Source organism: Pseudonaja textilis, chromosome 2 (genome assembly GCF_049901715.1).
Source record: "Pseudonaja textilis isolate UNSWEBS1 chromosome 2, rPseTex1.2, whole genome shotgun sequence".
Taxonomy (NCBI): domain Eukaryota; kingdom Metazoa; phylum Chordata; class Lepidosauria; order Squamata; family Elapidae; genus Pseudonaja; species Pseudonaja textilis.
In genome coordinates this window covers 71,861,976-71,885,916 of record NC_141991.1, presented here as the reverse complement: position 1 = coordinate 71,885,916, position 23,941 = coordinate 71,861,976, and the positions used below count along the sequence as shown (strand labels likewise).

Here is a 23,941-nt window from a genome sequence, read left to right as displayed (position 1 = left end):
AGCCGAATCAAATGATCAGTGTCAATTATTGTTCCTGTGTCCTGCCTCCAATATCTGTCAAATGGCTGGGTTAAATCATCATACCAAATCATAATGTGATTTGTTCGCTTTTGACTTGTGGTCCTTTGTGAATTTAGATTTGTAATTTATAAATCAATTGTGGTTTATTTAATAAATATGATCATATAAATGAATGGATACAATTTGTAAACCAAATCGCTGTTACTAATCGCTAATTAGTAAGCAAACTCAAAAAACATTTGAACCCTTTTTACACTGTATCACATAATTTGAAGTTTTATCTCCAAGGGCAGAATTGAAATTATCGGCTGAAGAAATATGAATAGGGATCTAGAGAGGATATTACAATCAGAGGCATGTGATTTGTTGTGTCAGAATGTGTATCCATTACAAATAAATCACCAAAAGAGAAAGACCCAGTAAAAACAGCCACAACCAATTTTTGATAAAGCACCAAATTTAACTTTTAAGACATAGAAACACAGCAAAAAGCAGTACAGTCACTGAGTAGCTGTGAAGCAGAAGCATTTTTAACTTTTTATTTTTAAAGGGTGGGAGGATGAGAGGGTTACAAGATCTGAAACTTTCCAACACTTCAGTTGTTTTCTGCTTATGTCATTTTGAGTTTGTGCCCAATTACCATTACATTCAAGAACTGTCACATTTGCCTTTCTGAATTTTCAGTCCAGTCCCATCTTCTCCCCTGCCATTCCCACTGCACTATCATATAAAATCGAAGTTTCTTAAACTTTCATAAAACTTTTGCAACACTTGACTTTGTAAAGCCCAGTCTCTCCACACATTTTTTGGTTTATCTTCCTTTCTTGCCTTTCTTTGAAATTAGGGGATTAATAGTCTTGAGTCTATCAGCTAGAGTCAATTTAAATAGTCCAAGGAGTAGAAAGTTGGAACAGATTTGTGTTTAATTACTGTACTGGTATCATCAAATTAAAAGGTCAATAGAAATGCACAATGAGTGTGTGAGCAAAGTGATCTAGTGGTATAGATTAAGCTACTATCAACTTTCTGTCTTCTTTTTTAGCACCGTTAATGTATATGTTTAGACCTATATTAGCACCTTGTCCCCGATAAAATAAAGAAAAACACTCTTCAAATTGTTAAAACGGAAGAACACAACTTGTGCATAACAGACGAAGAAGCTGCCAAATTTAGATGACAAGATCCTTGTCAATGTCCTCTGTAAAAAAGAAAGAAAGGAAGACATCATGTAAGAAAAATGCTTACTGACACTGTCTTACACAACATTTATGTGATTCAATCACCTCTCCTAGGATTTAGATTTTAGATTTGTTATCTAAAGAACAGTCTTTTCCAAACTGGTACCGACCAGATGCAATGGTTACTGCTCTCAGAATTCCTGCCCGCGGTGTTCAGAGTTATAAAGTTGTAATCTCTGGAGGATATTAGCTTGGAGAATAAGCTATAAACTATTGGCTAATAGACTGCTATTTTAGAAAGAGGTTTTTAGAGCCATACTGAGGAATAGGAATGCTTGGCTAGTTAAAATGCAGAAGAATGATTTGTGAAAAAATGTTGAGCCTTTAGAAATTCTAAATGCATATATTATTCCGTTTTACCATTAAAGTTAAACAGTTTTGGTTAAGGAAGCTCCCTGATATGGTTACAGATAATCTCATTTAGCAACCAGAACTGGGAACAGCAGCTTGGTCATTAAGCAAAGGGGTTGGTAAGTGTAACTGTGACTTGGCTTATGATCTTACTTCAGCTTTCTTTTGTTTTACAGACTTGTGAAGGTCATAAATATGAGGGCTGCAAAGTTAGTTTTTCATTACTGTCATAACCGAAACAATCAGACGAGTCAGTTGCTAAATAAAGACTATCATTATAAGCCAGTCTGAATTTCTTGAAGAAAAGCTGGGATACAAATGAAAAAAAGGGTCTTTAAGAGCTTCAGCTAATTTCAGTTAGCCAATTCAGCTAATTGGTAATTACTAAAATCAGTGTTCACCAAGAGCATCATCACTTATTCCAGTTCATAAAGCTTCTCAGGTTGATATTCTATATACACTTATCTAGAGTAAGTTTCGTAAGGCTGACAAATTTACTGCTGAGCAAGTATGCTCAAAATCTCACTGTAGATCAGCACTTTTTTCTCTCTGCACAGATATTCTTCTAGAGATGTTTAGAATTAAGGCCACTTCTCCTCTCTCCCTTTTTCAGTTGTGGTCACCATAGATTGCATTGTGCTCGTGTCAGAAGCACCGAGGCACTTCCTGGTTGAAAGCATTAGCAGGTGATATCATCATTATCGGGGGGGGGGGGAGTGATGACCAGTTGGGAGCTCCTTTCAGGTCCCTGGCAGGGGTTGGAGCGAAGTACGGGAGCTCAAGCCTGCCCTACAACAGCACGTGGGTCTTGAATGTGGCCTTGCTAACCTCTTGTGATACTTACTTTCCTTAATGCCAAAGCAGTTGGCCCATTCTTCCAGAGCAATGTATTTGTCGTTGTCTAGATCACATGCCTCAAAGAAGCGAGTGGTGCAGTGCTCCATAGGGATCAAGGGAGCTCTGAGCGGGGCCAATTCAGTGTGGGACAGGTATCTGAAAGGAATATCAAAGTGAGCACAATTAACACCACTCCCAGAAAGGGTGCATGATGGGTGAATGAATCCCCAGCATCATTTCATTGTAAAAAATAACCAAACAACCTGGAGCAAATAACCTGGAAAAGCAATTATGAAAAAGAGAGACAATGATTGCACGATTTTGCTCTACCTCTACCTTATAATCTTTTTTATTCAGGAACATTTTGGGCATGAGATGTGAGCAGATGACGGAGAATACCCAACTGTGCTTGGGAAGTGTTGGAGAACAATCGTCCCAAGAGGGAGATTAGATTATTCTAGAATTATTATGTAAATATAAGAGGACCTCCCCCTCCCCCGTGGCTTTGAGCCTTAACGATAAAATAGCTTGTTTGAACTGTACAAGTGTGGGTCTGGTTGTTTGTACCTGACAGGAGGGCTTGGGAAATAGAGGAAAGGAAGAATCACAAATAAGAGGGAGAGGCAGGATCGGGGCTCTATCCCTGAAATTCCTGTCAAAAGTTACCCATCGAACGGAACAAGGCTAAGATTTTCAACTCATGCTCCCCAACTTTTCTTCCATAGGATATTTTAAAGCTTTCTGTGTGCATTGGTCTTACTGGATCCTTAACTAATCACTTTCCTTTTATATTTCTCACTCAAAATGGGCAATTTTGCAGCCGTACTGAAAAAAATATCTGCTGCAAACATAGGTGTCAGGAAGGGCATTTGGCCAGTAAATAAATGCTCAGCTCCATCCAGTCCAGAGGTGGGTATTCAGCAGGTTCTGACCAGTTCTGGAGAACTAGTAGTGGAAATTTTGAGTAGTTCGGAGAACCGGCAAATACCACCTCTGACTGGCCCTGCCCCATCTATTCTCTGCCTCCGAAGTGCCAGCTGATCGGCTGGGTCTTCTTTTGTTGCCCTGCACAGGAGAACGGAGTTGGAAAGCAGGTTAGCGGGGTGGGGAAGGAATGGGATTTTGCAGTGTCCTTCCCCCAGGAGTGGGGAGGGAATGAAGATCTTACGGTTTCCTTCCCCTGCCACACCACCAAGCCATGCCCACCAAGCCACGCCCACAGAACTGATAGTAAAAAAAAATTGAACCCCACCACTGATCCAGGTACCCAGATTCTACCTCAAATTAACAGACATGGGGGCCATAAATTTATATCCCCTATTATCTTGCACCTTTCTCCTTTTATATGTTTAAGTTAGATAATATATCAATAAGCCTTCCAGAGTAAAATGTGCAGTTTCCTGTTCTATGGGACAAAGAGTTTTCCATTATCTCTTTTTCCGTCAAACACCTTTACAAAGAAGCTCCTTACGATGGTAAGTATTTTATGCCTAATCTCAGCTTAAATATTTAAAGGATGAATGCAATCTGCATTGGATCCTTTATAGTCTGGCATCAGAGTTTTAGTTTTATTCTCTCTATATATTGTGCTAAGATCTTTAAACATTTTTTTTTTAAATGAAATACACCTCAGGATTTGAAAAAAAAAATCCTATTTAGTGATCCTGGAAATAAAAGTCCTAATCAATTATAATGAACAACTTGTCATTATTTGAGATCAGGGTCTGATTTTTTTAAATAGTGCTGCAGCTCACTGATGATTTAATTTTACCTGTTATCTTGTTTGATTTCACCTGTTAACTCTAAAGGAAATTGGAGTCCTGATTTCTGTATCCCAGGTGAATGTTTTAGCCCCACCTTGCTAAAGGATGACCACTAGTAACCAAGATCTAATTTTGTTAATGGGACTTCTCTATGCCAAGTTTCTCATAAGCTACAAATAGCAGTATATACCCATCAACAGGATGTTGGTCTAGCTGTCCAAATTGCCAGTGCACAGGGAAGATGTACATGTTGTAGTTTTTCTCAAAGTCACGGGCAAGGAGTTCTACTGGGTGATCTCCAGCTTCCAGGCGCTTCTCATTCTCGTGGATCTTCTTCACCTGGTCAGAAGAATACATTGGGGGATATTAACTGCATCCCTTTGTAAAAAAAAAAAAGCATCATAAACTACAGAGCTCTGCTTAAGTGTGTCTCTTCCTCACCTTGAGTTTCTGCTTCTCATTCAGCAGGTTGTTATCCTCATCCCGCTCATACAGGGTAACCAGCACATTCTTCAGCCAGTCGCGCATACGCAGAGGGAATTCAGCCAGCTCAGCATCAAGGCAGTCAGGGATGACTGAAATGCAACCAGAGCCCCATCAGTCCAGGCACAATTTATTAAAAAATAACCAAAGAACTATTATATTCAGCAGTGGACGCATTGATCCCAACTAATAAATGGCAGAAAGAGACCAGCTGCAATTTCTGTGATAGGACAGAGATGCTGCTGCTTTGTGCCTCCAATTACATCTCCTTCCTCCACAGTTAATCGCCTTGGCATTGTGATGTGCATCATTTCCCTCCTGTTGGAACATTCCTTCCACCCTCTATCACCCTTCCAATTCACTGCTTCCCTTCCCCAACACAGCTGCAGAGTTGGACCATTTAATAGCCAGGCTTTTTTAATAGTTTTATCCATGTCTGTTAATATGCGCCATAACGTCTGCATTGCACAGAAATTATCTTCTCAATTTGCTCCAGACATTATTTTCCGTATTCTGAGCCAGCCTGAACTTTCAAAAGATATTTTAAAGTTGAATTTAGTCACCTACAGTGATATTGATTGACCCGGTTTTTGCTTTAAAAAAGTTTTTAAGATTCCTCCTGCTCCTTCAACTAAAAGTCAAGGAAGCAGGAAGTGGAATCTAACACTCCAAATCAGAAATGTAGTATTAAAGTCCACTTAAATCTGGGAGATTCCTGGAATTCTATTAATTTGATGGGATGCAGATTTCCAAAACCACCATTCCTTTTCTTCCCAAGAAAAACGGTTTGCTTCAGAGGAGGAGGAAATCCATGTTCCAATGAAACCATCCTCTTCTTAGGTTAATTTTATTTTGGAAAGCCTGCCTGCCATAGCCACCCAGATCCTAGTTAATGTTTTTTTTATCCCATCTAGGGAGAAAACCCTCAAATGTGATTTTTATTGGCATGTAGTACCTAGAATTGGCTAGGTTAACCAAGTTGTTTGAGTGCTGCTTTTACAGGATTCCCTTTGCATTGCTGATGACTTTTGAGGCTTTTCTATGTCTCTCTCTCTGTGTTTCTTTTTAAACGAATTTCCCTTCTAACCATTGGCTTATCAGAACTGTCAGAACAAAGGGTTCCCAAAGCATCAAACAATTGCACTTAAATGCATATGAGTAAAATCATGGAATGTATGTGTATGTGCGAGGAATGGGAATGCTAAAAACTTACTTGCAAAGGCAAGTATTTATGGAATATTAGAAACTGGGTGGAGGGAATACACTCAGCAGTTTGAAAGGGAATGAGTAAGCACTGATGGGTTATCATTGTCTGTGTTCTGCTATTTGAACAAAGAGGGAAAGAGAAGTTTTTCTGGCAATATGCACAATGACCTTTATAAAAATGAATGAATGGCCAGGGGTGAGGTGGTGGGTGGAATAAGGCTTAACCTTTAGGAACCATTGCTGAATAAAGGAGCTGAGGAAACAAACTGTCATCATCAAAGAATAGTCTGTGGAGATTCTCAGTCATCCAGGTCACTGTTGTCCCAAAGGTGCTTTTTCAAAAGGCAACTGAACTTTCTGGGTTGTTGTTTTTTTTTGAAGACATTTCACTTCTCATCGAAAAAGCTTCTTCAGTTCTAAATGAATGGTGGGAAATGGAAGGATTTATACTCCTTGCAGACAGCTGGTCATTTGCATTCTTTAGTGAGTCATTAAGGCCACCTGGAGATTTATCTGTGACATCAGGGTCACCTGAGTGGTGCAAATGGGTGTGGTGCCTTCTTGGAACTGTTGAAAGGACTGTGTTGTAGACTGGAGATAGATGATGTCCAATCCATTCCCCACTATCCAGTCAGAGCTGAAGAAGCTTCTTAGATGAGAAGCAGAACATCTTCAAAGAAAAACCAGAAAGTCCAACTGCCTCTTGAAAAAGCACCTTTGGGACAATCAAAGAATAGATTAAAGTTAGACTTCAACACTGGATGATTTATCATTTACCAACTGGCGCAGAAAACTTGCAGGGTACCTATTATCAAAATCACCCTGCATTCCATGTTAATATGGCCTCCACGTAGTTCCAAATTCCTCAGACTGCATGAATGTCAAAGTCCCTAGATTATGAAAACATGGTCATTTCTAACAAGGGCATTCCTAAGGAGTTATTTTCTAATTGGACTGTTCCATTCTTAAGGACGATGACTCACGTTTGCAAGGTCCAATGTAATCCAGGTGAAGCTTGTGTCCTTTCTTGGTGCCTTCCAAGGTACATTTGGTGGCAAAGAAGTGGCAGGAGGTGTCATAGGTCTTGTTGTCAGTACCACATACCTTTGTGAAAAAGATTGTTTGTGTTAGAAAAAGTGTCCAAATGGACCCTGGTCTTTCTCCTACTCTATGACAACAAATCAACAAGTCCGCTCAGATTACACTTCCATCTGTCAAATTCCATGACTCAAAATGCAACTGGGACTCTTTCAAGGACTAAGCTCACATTCTCAAATTCAAAGACAACGGAAAGTTCACTGATGTCACTGCATTTCCAAATGATGAATGCTGTTTCCAAACAGCTGCATGCTGTATAAATATTAAATGAGTATGAGGTTCAAGACAGACATTTGTGGTAGGCCACAAAGCAAATCCTAAAGCTCCCCAATGTTGCTTTCTGTTATTTATCCAACACAGAGAGAACCATTGGAAAGCTCATCTGCCTTTCTCATCTGCCTTCTGCAATCTATAAAGACGGAGTGATGATTAAAATTGCAGGTGTTCAGAAATGAGCAGAATTACGTACTGCCAACCAATCTGGACTTCATTCATAATCTTACCCTGCATGAGCCCAGATAAATTATCCTTTCCTGATCCCTTTTCCTCCAAAGTTAAAGGACAATCCTCCTCATGTTTTTTTATAAACTGGTAGTAACCTATACAATAGTTACATCAGCTTTCATTGCGGAACCTGACATGCAATTCATTACAATCTTGAATATGTAGTTATAATTCAGCTGCACGATAACTGAGTATCTTTCTTTTGTCTTATACTGGTATATATTTATTCACCTTGTGTTGTAACTAAAGTCTTTGCTTACCTTCTCAAACACTGCAGTGCTGGTTGGGCAGGTGGAAGGATCTTGGCATACACACATTGGAGTGTTGCTTTCATCTACTTCACAGACTTTGCCATGTTTGCAGTGATGGTTTTGGCAGGGGTCTAAGGCAGATCCGAGAAGCCATTTTAGAATCCAAAAAGGGCTGATACTGCTTCACAAAAACTGAAGGACTTGTCATGACAAAACCATAAGCATCACACTCAAGCTTAAAGTAGCTCATCAGATGCAGGAGAGCCTCCTAAGAAAGTTTATGCACTTCAATTTTAAGATCCAGTTAAGTTGTTTGCATTTATCACTGACTGGAGCAACATGGAAACTACCAGGACCAACCAATCAAAAACAGTATTTGGTTGTCATGAATGGTGCAAATTCTTCTGTGGAATTTTAACGTTTCCATATATTTTCAAAACAAATATCTGATGTAGGATTCACAAACTAGAATCCTCCAGAAGATCCCAATAATTTGAAGGGGTTGTACTTAAAAAAAAAAACCTGATCAGGCATGCACACGCAAAACAAGAACAAACTCTCTCCTAGCTTTGGTCTTCCCTTTGCTTGCAGAAACTCACAAAGCGTAGTTGTCGTTCTACAAAGTTTGTGGGATTTCTAGTTTAATGCATTTGTGAACTTCTGGTTGAATGTATTTCAAGTGTTTCTCATTTAATCAATAACATTCAACAAAAGATGAATTAAACTATTTAAATGAAGTGTAGATTGGTTTCAGATAAATAATATCCATCCTCAGACAATTTATTCCTTCAAAATTCTTTAAAATACAAATGGGTATCCTGCCTGCACTGCTGTGATGACTCACTGTGAGTCCCCCTCCCACTTTTTCCCATAGCTAATATCATCTGCTCCCTGGCAGGAAATGAACTGGTGGGAAAAGAAGAGACCTGGTAGTTTATCACCTAATAAGTATAAGTATCCTAAGAGAGACTGGATTGCTCTTTTCCTGTTGCTAGTGGGAGGAGATGATCAGCAATCTATAGTGAATTACCATGAGGAAGAGAATAACTTCATTGTTTCCCCTTGGACGCACTAGAAAGGAGAGGGAAATGGAAGCCCCCTGCACAGTTTACTCTAATTCTCCTTGCAATTAAATCATTTTGTGGAGTTGTTTTGCTCTGAGGTGGTGTAAAGAGGCACATTGATTGTCCAGTTTGGGACCTAAAATGCCATTCCCAGTATAAGGGGGAGGGGAATTTTTCCTAAGCACCACCTGATTCTCCTTACATTCCAGATCTGATACAATAACCTACTTGATTGTTTTCAGCCCCATATGAAAATTTATGAACTTCTTAGGCACTTCGGGCTCAAATTACTTTGATCATGTTATGAGAGGATCTAGCTCTCTGGAGGAGAAGGCTCTAATGCAGGGAAAGGTGGGAGGCAAGAGAGCAAGGTAGATGGACCTCAATTATAATAGTGAAGAATGCACTGTTGGAAGACCTGAAAAACCAGGTTAGGGACCTGGTTATTGTCCTGGAGAAAATCTGAACTGTGCAGTCCAAGACCAAGAATCATGCAATGAAATGAAAGAAAAGATATGCACTTCAGTTCTCTACTGTTCGTCTATGGAGATTCTCAGTCATCCAGGTCATGGTTGTCTCAAAGTCGCCTTTTTCAAGAGGCAACTGGACTTCCTGGTTTTTCTTTGAAGATGTTACACTTCTCATCCAGGAAGCTTCTTCAGCTCTGATTGGATGGTGGAGAATGGTAGGATTTATATTTCTTGCAGACAGCTGGTGGGTTAGAGATTCAGTCGGAGCTGAAGAAGTTTCTTGGATGAGAAATGGATGAGTCTTCAAAGAAAAATCAGGGAGTCCAGTTGCCTCTTGAAAAAAGCACCTTTGGGATTCTCTGTCCCAAGGAGGAATGTGTGTATGGGATTTCAACATAAATGCTTCTAACTGATTGACTGATGATAGACTGTGTGTCATTATAATGCTTGATTCCCAGTGAACACCCAGTGAACACTCCATGAGCCTTCCCATATATGAGGAGAAAACTGGTGTCAAACCCTGTGTCTGTGTATGTGAGAGACAAATGCTTTCTTTGTTAAACGATTCCCATTTGATTCTTATTCCCGATCAGACTAGTATATAGGAATATAACACCACTGTACAATATGCACTGGGGCTCTTGATGCAAAGGAACACCCCAAAGTGTATTCTTTTCCACTCTAAATATGGCTTCTTGTTTTGTAAATGGAAAATCTTTTTTTTTTCTTGTGCTGGTTTGAAGTTTTGCCCTCTAGGTACGGGCTTACTGCACATGTCATGATGACAGATGCCAATTTCAGTTCTCTTGATATCTTATGTGTATAAAGTGTATGTATGTACCTGTTACAGATGCATAGATTTTGCATATACACAAAATACTTTATATCAGTACATCTTAGGGATCTAGCTATGCAACCACCTACTTTCAGCCACAATCTCCTCAACATCCACAGTGGTCTCTTCAAACTCGCCAACCTCCACCTGGACTGGGTTGATTCCAACTGGTTCCTAAATGAACAGATGGAATGAGATCAATTACAGTTCGGGTCTGATGGATGACTTGTTTCTGCAGCGTGGATACTGTACCCATATTACACTATTGCTTGTAATATGGCTGCCACCTGCCTCTGAATGACTCTGGACAAGCTCCTAACAACAGCGTAATATAGAAACAGTAGAATACCAAACAAAAACAAAAAATACCCCAAATTAATCTTTTGCAATTTGGAGCCTTCCTAAAACTTTAGGCTACAGAATTCACTAAGAATTAAAGTGCAACAACACACTTTCAAGGTACCAGGGTGAAGAATGCTGCCTTCTAGTATATTTAAAGTAACCCCCCTGCAACACACCCCTTACATTTACAAAAAACACCCAAAGTTTAAGAAGCAGGGTATTATTTTAGGTCATAGCTATTGATACTTTTCAAAAAAACAATTCCCAATGCCTCCTTTTATAGGCGACATAATTATTTTTATTGCTGCTTTATTGGTTTTGTTGAGAGCCACCTAAGATTATGGCATATAAGCTATGTGACCATCTAAGTTTTATCCATTAATTTTTTAAAAGCGGTTGCTGTAGGCAAACAATAATTTGTTTAGTCTGTTCCTGACATGTATTTCTTTACTTCTGATATTTTATATTGTAATGTTCTAAGCATTTATATTCATTCAAATTAAACAGTACCAACCATGCATAAGAGAGATGTGTTTATAAAGTGGAGGGTAAAAACTATTTTTTAAGGAAAAAGAAAAAAGTGAGTGGAGGGGAGATAACCACAAAACAGCTGAGTCAAGGCTGAGCAGTTATGGTGGCTCTGGCTCTAGCTCTGTGATTGGATAGACAACTGAGGGCAGGAAAGAAAAAGCAATGAGTATACTGAAAAAGGAATTGGAGTCTTAAGTGGAAGTCTGAATGGGAGTACATTACCCTACAAGAATTTATTGTGTTTGTATGTGTGATATGCAGGTACAAATGAATGAAATAAAGTAAACGAGCTGCATTTAGGAAAACTGTAGCAGCAGGAAATGAACATATATGCCGTTACCCTCTGTCCTGAGAATTTAAAGCTATTTAGTTCTCCATCCCACTCCTAGGGTTGTTCGCATGTAAGAACAGCATCAAAGAAGCAAAAGAAGGGGCTAGCACTGTGTTACTCTTTACCTGTGTTGCAGGGTCCTCTATAACTTCCATCTCTTCTGGCAGAGCATCCTGCTGTAAGAGAGAAAAAAAAAGGCAAATAAGGACTTCTCCTTGGAGTTCTCAAGTTGGTGCTAGAACTCTACTCCTACTGCTGGGATATCTATTCTGCTCCGTGTTGCCCTCAAACCTCATCAAATGGACACTATAAACATTTTTATCTGGTTTCCCTTGTCACAGTGAGATCCAAAGAGCTTCTCAAGAACTTCTTGGAGCATCTGACCTCTTACTTTGAAAGATGGAATTTCCTTATCTAATTCCTTTCTGAGAGGCAAAGCCCAAATTGAAGGCACTCAACTCTCCTTGGCCATACTGCACTCCTATAAACAATGCAAAATATCCTTCACATTCTCTTGGTGATAAATGCACATAACTATTTCTCAGGGGATTTCTTATCTTTGTTGTTTTTATACTGGTTATAATATTGGAGTTTATTTTACTGTTTCATGAAATGATAAGTCTGCGAGTATAACTTGAGAAACGTTAAAATATGAGTTTGAAGTAGTTTGCTTATGGTGTGGTTATGTTTGCTCTGCCTACACTGTGATATAATATCGGGTATGTCCTGAGATACATGAAAATAAATTGAACGAAGATGAAATAGGTAAAAGAAGAGAGGGTCTCAAGAATGAAGAGGGGATGAATTAATGTGGATCAAATGACTGACTAGAATGGATGAAAGACTCAAATGAAAATCAAATAGTGAATGACATCAGTGGAAAGCGTAGACTAGGAAAGCTGTGATTGGATGATGTTGAAAGTTTATGAAATCATCAAAAAAGAGAAAGGTAAGACATTTAAAGAAAATGTAACAATTAATTGGCATATGGACTTGGTGGAAGCAAGAATGGTTTCCAAGAACAGAAAAATAAGTGGCATAGTCAGGGGTGGTATAGTGAATGGTAGTAGTCTAAATTAGATTTAGCTATAATTCTTTTTCTTGCATCATGCCTTCAGTGACTTTCACTTATTAATTTCCCCTTTTTTACTTTGGAAATGAACAACATGATAGCTATGCACTTATATATATTGGGTAGCTCTCAATCTGATATATTTACTAAAAAAGGATATATCAATATAATTGTTATGACTACCTTGCTAAAAGCTTATATGGTTTGTCATACATTGTCAAAATTCCTTGATTGGTCCTGGCTGGACTAGACTGCAGAGTGGATGAGATACAACTGGATAAAATTTAATCAGCAGAAGTTGGAAGCTTTCATAATTGGGTAGGAAGGTTGACAGTGATCTTCAGTGCTGAACTATTTCTGAGTGTTGTGGGCTGAAGTGCATACTTTTAACTTTACAGTACAATGTGGAGAGTTTGTAAACTGCAGCATCTGTAATATTCAGAAAATGGGTTTTTAGAGCTAATGATACTCACTGGAGTTGCCAGCGCCTTGCCTGCCAGGCAGAGGAAGAAGAAAATCCAAGCCCGCATCTTTCTTTGAAACCTGGGTTTATGAAGAAAAAAGAACCATAGTTTATTTTGGAGGGAATGTATTGTTTCCCTTATATTTCACAGGTATCAGTATTTTGAATCTGAATCTTTCATTTTTAATATCTGTACCCACTTCTTCCATAGAACTCAAGGCAATATACAGTATGCAGCAACAGACATCACAATGTCATATCACTGCACAAATGATGGAAATTAGATAACATTATCATGCACACAATGTCAGGTCACTTTCCCTCCCATTGTTGCTCATGATTTCCCATTATAGTCATCATCTAAGGTGGTTTACAAGACAAACTGAACCACTATCTAGCCAACCGAGCATATTGTCCCAATCTGTGATCTGGAATGATGATCCATAAAGTGTTTCATTGGTGCTTTAAGTGGTCAGAAAAATAAAAATATTTCTTTATAATAACAAAAATCTCAGGAAATTGTCAACTTTCACACCATTTTAATGTCAGGCATTGATATCTTGGGATATTCAGAAACTGCATGAGGCAGGGGTCTTTTTTTTTTACCGTTATGTCATATTTTATTTAGTTCTGGGGCTCCACCAATGGGCTTTATTTACATTATAATTCCTGTACAACAAATTGTCAATCTCTGATTTGGTTTAGATAAAAAATATCCCACATTATAAAAAAGGATTGAAAAATGCTCCACTATTATCCAACTATAGACTTTCCAGAACTTTCTGTTCCTAACCAAATCTCAACCCTCTGAGGAAAGATAGCAGATAATTACTAATTCCAATAGAAATCTGAAGCACCAGCACTATCAGGAAAAAAATGTACTGGAATAAAACTGCATTTGCACACTCAGTAACACTTCTTGTTCACTGACCTATAAAGACTACCTTGGACCTCTTAGTCAGGCAGTGGAAAATATGCAGGAAGGACATGGCTGCATTGACTCTCTTCCTCTACCCCAGATATATCCAGCCTGAGCAACTTTAAGAGCTGTGGACCTCAAGTCCCAGAATTCTCCAGCCAGACATACTGGCTAGAGAATTCTGGGAGTTGGAAGTCCAGAAATATGCTTCTTCCAGAAGTCAACATTCCCAATAAAAAGTTCAATTTCAGATCAAATAAATGCAGCAATATGAAAAACTGAATTTAGGTGGCTTCCTTTTCTTGGCATTATGTAAAATCCGTGCATAGTTGTTGGTGGAAACCTGTATTATTATTCTTTTGCAATAGTATTCAAGCTTGCCCACTCTTGTTCCTCCAGGTTTTTGCCAAAAAGAAGCACTCAAAGAAAACCTTGCAAGATTGAATTCTTTGCTTAGCAAATAAAGACTTCTCCTTGGAGTTCTCAAGTTGGTGCTAGAACTCTACTCCTACTGCTGGGATATCTATTCTGCCTCTGTGTTGTCCTCAACCCTCACCAGGCACTATAAGCATTTTTATCTGGTTTTCCTTTGTTACAGTGAGATCCAAAGAGCTTCTCAAGAACTTCTTGGAGCATCTGTCCTCTTACTTTGAAAGATGGAATTTCTTTATCTAATTCCTTTCTGAGACACGAAGCCTGAATTGAAGGCACTGAACTCTCACAACCTGTCTCAATGTTGATTTGTTTCAGAATTGTATGCCTACATTTACAGCACAGTAATAGCCAAAAGGTGTGGAATAGAAATAGGTGCAAATGGAAATCCTGTAATGTGGTTGTCTCTATAACCGGCAGTGTGGCTAAAACGTCAAAGATCCAGATTTTTTTTATAGGCAGGGGCAGCGAGTAGCTAAAGCAATTCCTCTTTTTACTCCTACCTATTTTACTCCCGCTCAGTACATGGCGTCCCTTCTTCCCTCTCTCCTTTATTTGCTTTAGAGACCACTGAAAGTATCTTCCATTACTGCCAAAACCTGAAGCTGAGGTCACTAGCTCTTTCCTTCCAAGGGCATTTTCGGGTGGAAAAATACAGCTGAATCTGACTGTTTCCCTCATCCCAGATTTATAAGGGCTTTTTTTATGCTTCAGGAAGTTTGGCATATTTGCCTTGCTCTCTGGCTCTATTTACAACCAAGGCAGGAGAACTCCATGAATGAGGTGCCAAGAGGGGTGGATGTTCAGAAAACAGCATCCTTCAAGACACAGTTGTCAATGTTGGGTTAAGATTTCTGCTGGGTCCTCCAAATGCCAGAGAATACCAGGTTTCAAGGCCTGGCTTTGCATTTGGAGTTTGGAGACCATCAGACAACACACCAGTCAATGCTCAGTCCTTCCACTGTTGTGATTGGAAGTAGAAAGACTGTTTGAGCAAATAGGCCCTGCGTAAACATCTGTCACCGGAGACAGGAAACACGTTTATTTGAAGAACAAAATATAAAGAAAAGCCTCATCAGCTAACTTATTTTTGAGAAAAACTGCATAGATATTTTGGCTGAGAGGTCTAGCTGGTGCTTTACCATAAGCCCATAGAATACAATAGTGTGCTTCTCCTGCTATGAGGTCTTGTTTCATAGTCCTCACACAGGTACCTATGAATGCTGCCCTTCAATGCTAAATTGCCTTTGTATTAATAGGGTTGCAAATGGGGAGAGAGGTTTTGAAGCAACTTCTGGGTTGCTCTTGGTAGGGTGGGGACATAATCCAGCTACCTGATATGATTTTCCACAGTTCAATTTTCCACAGTTTTTCCAGAGAAGCATTATATCATGACCACTCTGGGAAATTAAAATAGGTGGACAATTGAAGTTGCTCAACGTACTAGACTGGGAACAATAAAGAGTGTGTTGCAAATTTAACCATAGATTTTGCCCATTTTAAGTGGAGTGCAAGTTTATTTCATAGTAATGATGTCACCTTAACAAAAAGAGTCTTCAAACTTGATAGCTTTAAGACTTGTGGACTTTAACTCCCAGAATTCCTCCTCCAGTCATGTTAGCTCGGGAATTCTGGGAGTTGAAGTCCAGAAGTCTTAAACTTGCCAAGTTTGAAGACCTTTGCCTTAAAAAGTTGTTTACTTTCTGTGGCTGCTCAAGGCAACGTGGATAGATTTCATGCGAGAAAACATGTTTTTTGTTAGCTGCATATCTTGTCCATCTCTTTCTGTAATAACTGTGCTCCGCTTAACTGAAGCCCTCTCCTCTCTCTTCTCTCTTCTCATTAAGCTCAGCATTATTTGCTTCTTCGGTACTAGGTAGCTTATCTCCTCACTTTTTCTCTAGGGAAGAGTAATTTTCATTTTCCAGCTTTCAATGACCAAAATTCACTTCTCTGCCACCTCACTTGCTCATGTGTTATTTTTCTCAGTTTCTTCTCCCAGACAATACCATTTGCCTCCCCCATCAGCATACAATCTCTCTCCCCTTCTCTTTTAGAACTAATTCCCAGTTTTAAAGTTGGTGTGGCAACTTCAAAACCAAGTTTCAGTATATAGAAAAAAAATGTGTGAACAATTGGATTTCACATTGTGTACCGCCATAGATTATCAGAATAGCTTTAATTTAAGCATGTGCATTTTCTGTGATTGTGTGTTCATCTAGATTTTGTAGCTCTATGTGAATCTGGTTTTGCCTGATTGAAAAAAAGTGACTTCAGAGGATTTATGTTGAAATCTTAAGCTACCCTCCATTTTCCCTAGCTTTCATTTCAGTCTTTCAGAGTTTGCATGATAGAACTGTTTACCTAGCAACTGCCAGTAGCATCTCCTAGGCATCATTATTATTTACCTGAGGACAGATAGATGACAATTATGGATGAATCATCATGCATCATAGAAGCTAGAGCATGTTGAGAATAATATTTATATAACATCTTTGAACATAGTAATGAATTATTACAACAGGACTTTAATTATCCCATGTTACAAATTAGCCTGGTATTAACGTTTTTATCTTTTAAGTAAGGGAATAAGATAAAAGAATACTTTATTTTTTTAAAATAAACTTTATTGAATTTTCATTACATTAAAAACATAAAAACATATCACTCAATAACAGCTATTTGTGGTGCTTATCATATAAGAATCATTTGTGCAATATTTACAGATATTAATTTGTGCATAATTATATTCTTTTTCTATCTGTATTCTATATTTAATAATTACCTATCCCATTTTAATGATATCTTTGTCATGCATGTTTTCAACATGTTAGGCTGTGTTAATGACACAAATGTCCCCATTAAATAGATAGATACTATTTGCTAATTGGAAAACTGGAAATCAGAACTTCTCCATAAACTTTGATTAAAAAAATAATTTACAATGACTGAACTTAGCCATTATGCTAAAACTGTGGTTTAGTTGATTTTGTTCTTAGCTAACCGTGAACATCTAGAGAGCTATGATGATGGATTCATGGCCACCATGTGAAATATGTGCTGTATTTGAAATGTTATCTATCAGCATTCATTAGTTGTGATTATTTATTGTTAAAATTATAAATCCAATTTAGAAGGCTGATTATCTCACAAAAACCAAATGCAAGTGACAAATGGGAATAAACAGGCAACCAATATAAGCTAACACAGCACCATCACACCCAGAGGACAGTTATCCTATCTAACCTGAGCCTGGCTGTGTGTGTGTGTGTGTGTGTGTGTAGGGGGGGAACCAGGTCTTCAAGGCCTGTTGAAAAGAAAACAAGGTTGGGATCACTCAAACCATTTTGAGGGATGCTATTTCAGAGTGTCGATGTGACAACAGGTAAAGGAAACCTCTTGGGTCCCATCAGCTTGCATTGCTTTTAAGGCAGGGCTTGGAGCATGCTTAATTTGTCAGATCTTATAAATCATGGGTAAGAGATAATTCCTCAGATAACTAGACCCTGTTCAAAGAAGTGCTTTATAGGTAACAACCAGCACCTTGAATAGCAACTGGAACAGGTTCTGACCGGTTCTGGAGAACCGGTAGTGGAAATTTTGAGTGGTTCAGAATACTACCTCTGACTGGCTCCACCCCCATCTATTCACTGCCTCCCGAGTCCCAGCTGATTGCCAGGGTCTTCTTTTGTTGCCCTGCACAGGAGAATGGAGCTGGAAAGCAGGTTAGTGGGGTGGGGAGGGAATGGGGATTTTACAGTATCCTTCCCCTGAAGTGGGGTGGGAATGGAGATTTTTCAGTATCCTTCCCCTGCCACGCCCACCAAGCTACGCTATACCCACCAAGCCACGCCCACAGAACCAGTAGTAAAAATTTTTGAATCCCATCACTGATCTGGAAGTATCTGATAATGAGTGCAGCTTGCACAGCATTGTTATATGGGCAAACTGAAGCATGCCACCATATTCTAGCTCAGATGAAACTTCTGAGTCATCTTCAAGGATAGCTTCATTTAGAACGCATTGCGGTAGTCCCACAAAGGTAACTGAGGCATTGTGTTATACTTAGGAATCAAATGTGGTCTCTGGATTCACATGCTATACTTCATTTAACTATAGAAGAGATCACAGGCACATTGTACATAATCCATAAACATAAAACAAGAACTGCCAAGGATTTTGCATGATTTCCAGGGTAGGTAATTGATGGAATGAATTTCAAATGCCACCAACAGTATAATTAGACCAGGTATGAATATGATTTTAGGTTTAAAATACATAAAATTGAAATGAACCAATTTAGATTTTAGCAGATTTGTTTCTTATAAAACTGCTTTTTAGTATCCATCATGAACAACCTATTCCGCATTCTTTCATCTCCCAACCATGCTGAAGGAATCACAAAATCTCTAGCTCAAATTTCTGCTGTATATTATTTTATTAACCTCTTGAGTTTCACAGAGGCAGAAGAAATGCCTGAAATCACCAGCTTTAAATAGCTTGTTATGATCACTGCCAAGAAATGTCAGCAGAACCATATGGCAAAAAGTCTTAGTCAAGCTTTATGTAATTAACACTCATAAAATCATGGAAGAAAAGTAATTCAGCCTTTGAATTTACAGTAATACTTGCTGTGGTAGACCATTGTTAACGGAGGAGGGCAAAATTTTAAGGCCGTAATAAGGGGCACGATTGTTTTTGAAGCCAACATGATTCTTCAAAGGATTTTTATTTAAAAATACTGACAAGATGGATCTCTTCTTCAGTGAGATGTGGCATATTTTACTCACTAATTATTTTGTACAGTATTAAAAAATCTAAAAGGAACCCAAGTTGAAGCTCTATTGATATGGATATTTTTTGAAAATTCACAATGACACTCCAAGGGTTTTTAGCTTTAGCCGTGTCTGTTCATAACAAGAATTATAGTTGGAGGGTTGGACTGCAATTTTCCACGCACACCTAAAAATTGTTGAATTAACTCAAGGCCCTTGTGAATAAATCTGTTCTTAGTTATATAAAAAGGAAAAGCTTTCATCTACCAGTCATACCAAAACTGAAAAACTGATATGTAATCTAATTTCATGTGAAACTACTAACAACCATATCCAAATATCAAAGTTTAACTGAAAGAAAAAAAAATGTATCCGTTTCCCATCCTTTACTTGATCTCTCCTGTTTTCAATTAAATAAAGTAAATCCCTTGGCACAATCCTTTTCTAAAATTCCATGTTGGTGCTGTTATCCCATGCACACTATTCTTATGTACCAAAGTACATCAGAAGTACATAGCATCTCTTCCTGATATATTTAGATGAAGATTTATTTAAAAACTTCAAATGGGTTACGCTATGTGGAATTATAATGGCTCGCATTTTGTAAAAATAATTCATATCCTTCTTTCTGTCCAGGAGTTTATAGAAGTGTATATTGTGCCTCCTTGAAATCCCAGTTTATTATTTATATCTTGAGGTAATTTATAATAGAATAGAATAGAATAGAACAGAACAGAACAGAACAGAATAGAATATAGAATAGAATAGAATAGAATAACCGAGTTGGAAGGGACCTTGGAGGTCTTCTAGTCCAACCCCCTAACTAGGCAGAAAACCCTACACCACTTCAGGCAAATGGTTATCCAACATCTTTTTAAAAACTTCCAGTGTTGGAGTATGTATAACTTCTGGAGCCAAGTTGATCCACTGATTAATTGTTCCAACTGTCAGGAAATTTCTCCTTAGTTCTAAGTTGCTTCTCTCCTTGATTAGTTTCCATCCATTGCTTCTTGCCCTGCCTTCAGGTACTTTGGAGAATACTTTAAACTGAATCATCCCTCATGAGTGGGTGGAGTCTGAACCTCAGCCTTGTCAAACTTGGTCTAGCATTCCTTTTTTAATAGCAAGCTGGTTCAGGGATGTGAGAAAACCTTTAGTATGATAACTCTAAGAAAGCTCATTGATCATTCTATGTTATATTCCAGTGGCCCTTACCCGAGACTAAGAATCAATTCCCATGTTTGAAGGTTCCCAGGGCAAGCTGTTAGGAATACTAGGCCAGGCAAAAATTTAAAAGTGAATAGCACGGATGATCTGGCACCTTAACAGCTGCCCATAATGCAGACCTCAGATTGACTTGTTTTTGAAAAAAATATGTTTGATGGGTATGAAGAATGTTGTATTAAACTCCATTCCCATATAACCATGAGTACTTCAGTCCAAGATCTGGAAAGATATAAATTGTCCACTGGTGTCAGAAATTTCTTATTGCAGAAATGCCTTCAGTGAACTTGAAGATAATTCTGCAATATATTGGCTATGACGCATAGAAGACAGAGGTGCAAAGACTGAGCCCCCAGGCTGCCTCCTGTCCCCTAAAGTCTTGAATGTGGTTCCCAGGGCCCTCAAGCAACTTCTTATCCAATTGTTAATTTTTAATTGACAGAAGGGAGAAATTATTAAATAGCTGACTGGAGCTATTTGATTTGACTCCAGGGCACAATTCAAAGTACAGCTTAAGTCTTGGTCTCGGTAAAAGCTGCACACCACTGTCATACTCAATTAACAGACAATTTTTCCACCGGCTCCTACTTCCTCCCTGCAATTCCTGTGCCTAAATACAGCTTGGCCACTTCTGGCCAAAGCTACCAGAGTGTACCTGTTACCATTAGTGAATGTTTAATGTGATGGCCATGTGATGGCCACTGAGCAAAAGAAAAGAAAAAAAAGGAGTTGCTTGATCAATGCAAGGAATTCAGACTTTGCCATGTGATGGCCAACTCATACTCAGTCTTCCCTTCTGTTTGACATCAGGGAAGAAGCTACAACCCAAGTTTCTTGCATTCCTTTTGGGCCCTTCTATTCTTTGCTGTGCAAAAGGGACAGGAGGAATTTATTCTCCCAGTGCCTCTCCCACTAAGAAGGAAGAGATCGATCCAGCAGCCATCTGTGCATCATCACTGAACCTCTAGGGAGATGTCCTATTTCCTGGAGAGAAGGATGATCTGGCAGCACAGCGGTATCTAAAATTTCCCTTCTACAAACTGAATGGTAAGACTCACACAGATTTACCATTAGAGAGTGAAAAGTACTCTCAAGACATCCAGTACTGGAAGATAGGGCTTAGTTTGCCTGTAGTGTTCCCCCCGCCAAAATTTCATTATATTATGTTATGCATTCCATGATGCTACAAAAGCAGAACCAGCTGTTCAATAGACTTACTGTCAAGTCCCAACATTGAAGTGTCCTTGGTGCTCTCTGAACTTGGTTGTTTTCTTACAGACTGATGATGTTACCTAGTTTGGGCAATGAAAGGTCTGCAAGAAAACAGCCAAACTCAGAGAACACCAAAGACCCCTTATTTTAACCGTGAGCTACAAATATTCTCCTTTATCAGTCCCAACATTGTCAAACATTAGGAAAGTGATAATTTGGACTGGATAATAGCCTGCATTATCATTATCTATAAAACCCCATACTTTTATCTCACAGTTGGAAAAGTTATTAGCTTATTTCTTACTGTTGCAGAGAATGACTACTTATACAGTGTTACTAAATTACTACCTGCACAACGAAGTCTAAATTAAAAGCAATGGTGCTTCTGCCCTTTGTTTCTTTATTTACAAAAAGGATAATCATTCCAGCTATTACAATCTGTGTTTGTATAATCCTTCCTCTTTCAAGATGCCATTTCAAAAACCATCTAAGTTTGAAATACTAAGTATGGGACACAGATTCAGACCTGAGACTTGGATGACCCTTGACACAAACTAAACTTTGAGTTGAATAATAGACAATGTAGAATAATTTCTTTTAATTAACTTGAAGTGTCCTGCATTTTGTCTTTTGATTGCAGTATAGCAAACCAGCAGTATTTTGGGTCAAAACATTGATACAAAACACCCCAACTGAATGCATCCGTTCCTTTCACATCTATGGTCATAAAGGACAGGGCATCTCTTGAACCAGAAGTCCCTGAAAGGGTTTCCATGGGAGCCGACATTCCATTGTGGAAGAGTCATACCAGAGAAGGGTTTTTTTCCCCTCCCTGTAGGTTGGGCTTGGCAAAAATGTGAAAAGTTGATATCTCTTTTCCCCCCCTTCCCCTTTCCCTGCCTCTGCCTATGTGGCACACAATGGCTTTGTCTAAGCGGGTTTCATGGTGTTCTGCATGCATTTCCTTTCATGTCTCTGCACCGGCATTTGCACAACTCTTTTGTCCAATTTACCCTGCTTCCAGAATAGTTTCATTTAAAGTTGTTGCGTTTGTTATTTTCAAAGTTTTGCCTCTGAAAGGGAATAGCATGACTTAAACAACAGAACCTTTTTCTTCATGTTGCAAGAGAATACCATTTACATTTCAAAATAACTCAATTTGACTTCACTGAATTGCAAAAAAACCAAAACAAAACCACTTTTGGGAGGGTAACTGGGAGAGGGAATAAAGGACTCTTTGGGAAAGGGGAAACAATTTAATTCTCTCTACTGTAGTCCTGTAAAGTCAGGGCACGAATGCTGAGGCAATGAATTTTAAAGACAATGAATTGCATGCTTCATTTTGTATACGCTTATACAGATCGAAATAAATTCTGCTTTGCAATAAAACAGTAAGAAATAAAATTGAAGATGGAAGTAGAGAAGAGCACTGATACTTGTTGCCAAATATGGATGTTATATTAAACTAATTCAATTAATAAAAACAATTAGCAGCAAAACAGAAGTTAGGCACGGCACGCAGAATTACCAACAGTACAGAATGTAATGAAAATACTGAACATTCTTACATATCAATGTTATTCATGTTAGACTATTCTTCAAATGCAGATATTAGTTTTGGGCCCAGTCAGGACTCTTTTGCTTAATATAACAGATAAAGGAAGAAAAATGAAGGCTAAATAAAAGCTGAGAATGGAAAAGTAGGTTTTGATGCCATACCTCAAGGACAGGGCAGCTGAGAAAACTTCAGCCTCTCTCAAGGGTCTGAAGGAATCTAAGTATCTTGGAAGATGGCAACAGGAAACTGTTTCGTGGGTGCTTGGGCTGGGCTTGCTTTCTCCTCCTCCTCCTCCTCCTCTTCTATTTTCCAAATTTGTTTTTTTCTCTCCAGCTACAAGTGGGCTGGCTTTCACCTTCTCTTCCCTCCCCACCCCCCTCCTCCTCTCAAAATATATTCTGAGGTTGCAGCCAACATTTAAATTATAGGCCAGAGCAATCAAACAGTGTCAGAGTTTGTGAAGTCGAATAGAGAGTAAGAAAGAGGCTGTTGCTGTCTTTATGGCAACTATTGCCTCATGGAGGACTCCAATGACATCATTTTTTCTTCATCTTAAGGTTTCTCAAAATGTTGGCCCCTTTGAGAGAAGAGGGTGCAAGTGCTAGAGAGAATGATTTGTATATTGAGCGATAGATAGATAGATGATAGATAGATAGATAGATAGATAGATAGATAGATAGATAGATAGATTTTGATGCCATATCTCAAGGACAGATGGATATATATTCTTGTTGAAAGAGTAGCATTTACTATGCCATTAATTTAATAGCAATAATAAATGTGTCAGTCTTTAAAATACTGCAAAAACTGTGATTGTCATTACAACAGATTAAGAATTTATTCAAAGAAAGAATAGCTACAGCTTTTATCATAATCAGTTCCTAGATCAAACAAGCAAGCTGCATTTGCCTTTGTAAACATTTATGTTATATAAAACTACCTCTATTTTATTTCTGGAGTA

The 23,941-nt window shown here is 38.5% G+C and overlaps 1 protein-coding gene across 2 annotated transcripts; it reads right to left on the bottom strand.

Moving 5' to 3' along the window:
- Positions 1–546: 546 nt before the first annotated feature.
- On the bottom strand, positions 547–23,456 carry SPARC (secreted protein acidic and cysteine rich). 2 transcript variants are annotated; one of them, XM_026696633.2, is made up of 10 exons: positions 23,142–23,456; positions 12,871–12,940; positions 11,451–11,501; positions 10,211–10,295; positions 7,762–7,883; positions 6,883–7,003; positions 4,652–4,785; positions 4,401–4,549; positions 2,455–2,603; positions 547–1,219 (listed from the first exon to the last, which is right to left on the bottom strand). In XM_026696633.2, the coding sequence occupies exons 2-10, from the start codon at positions 12,925–12,927 to the stop codon at positions 1,191–1,193; spliced, it is 897 nt and encodes a 298-aa protein (XP_026552418.1). In that variant the 5' UTR covers positions 12,928–12,940; positions 23,142–23,456; the 3' UTR covers positions 547–1,190. The 2 variants fall into 2 exon arrangements, with proteins under 2 accessions (XP_026552418.1, XP_026552419.1); XM_026696634.2 differs by having other exon boundaries at positions 11,451–11,498; positions 23,142–23,320.
- Between the last annotated feature and the right edge of the window lie 485 nt (positions 23,457–23,941).

Coding starts and splice junctions, on each gene's coding strand:
- SPARC (XM_026696633.2), bottom strand. CDS start 12,927: ATGCGGGCTTGGATTTTCTTCTTCCTCTGCCTGGCAGGCAAGGCGCTG. Junction 10,296..11,450: donor TAGAGGACCCTGCAACACAG/GTAAAGAGTAAC, acceptor CTGTTCATTTAG/GAACCAGTTGGAATCAACCC. Junction 4,550..4,651: donor ATGAGAAGCAGAAACTCAAG/GTGAGGAAGAGA, acceptor TCTTCTGACCAG/GTGAAGAAGATCCACGAGAA.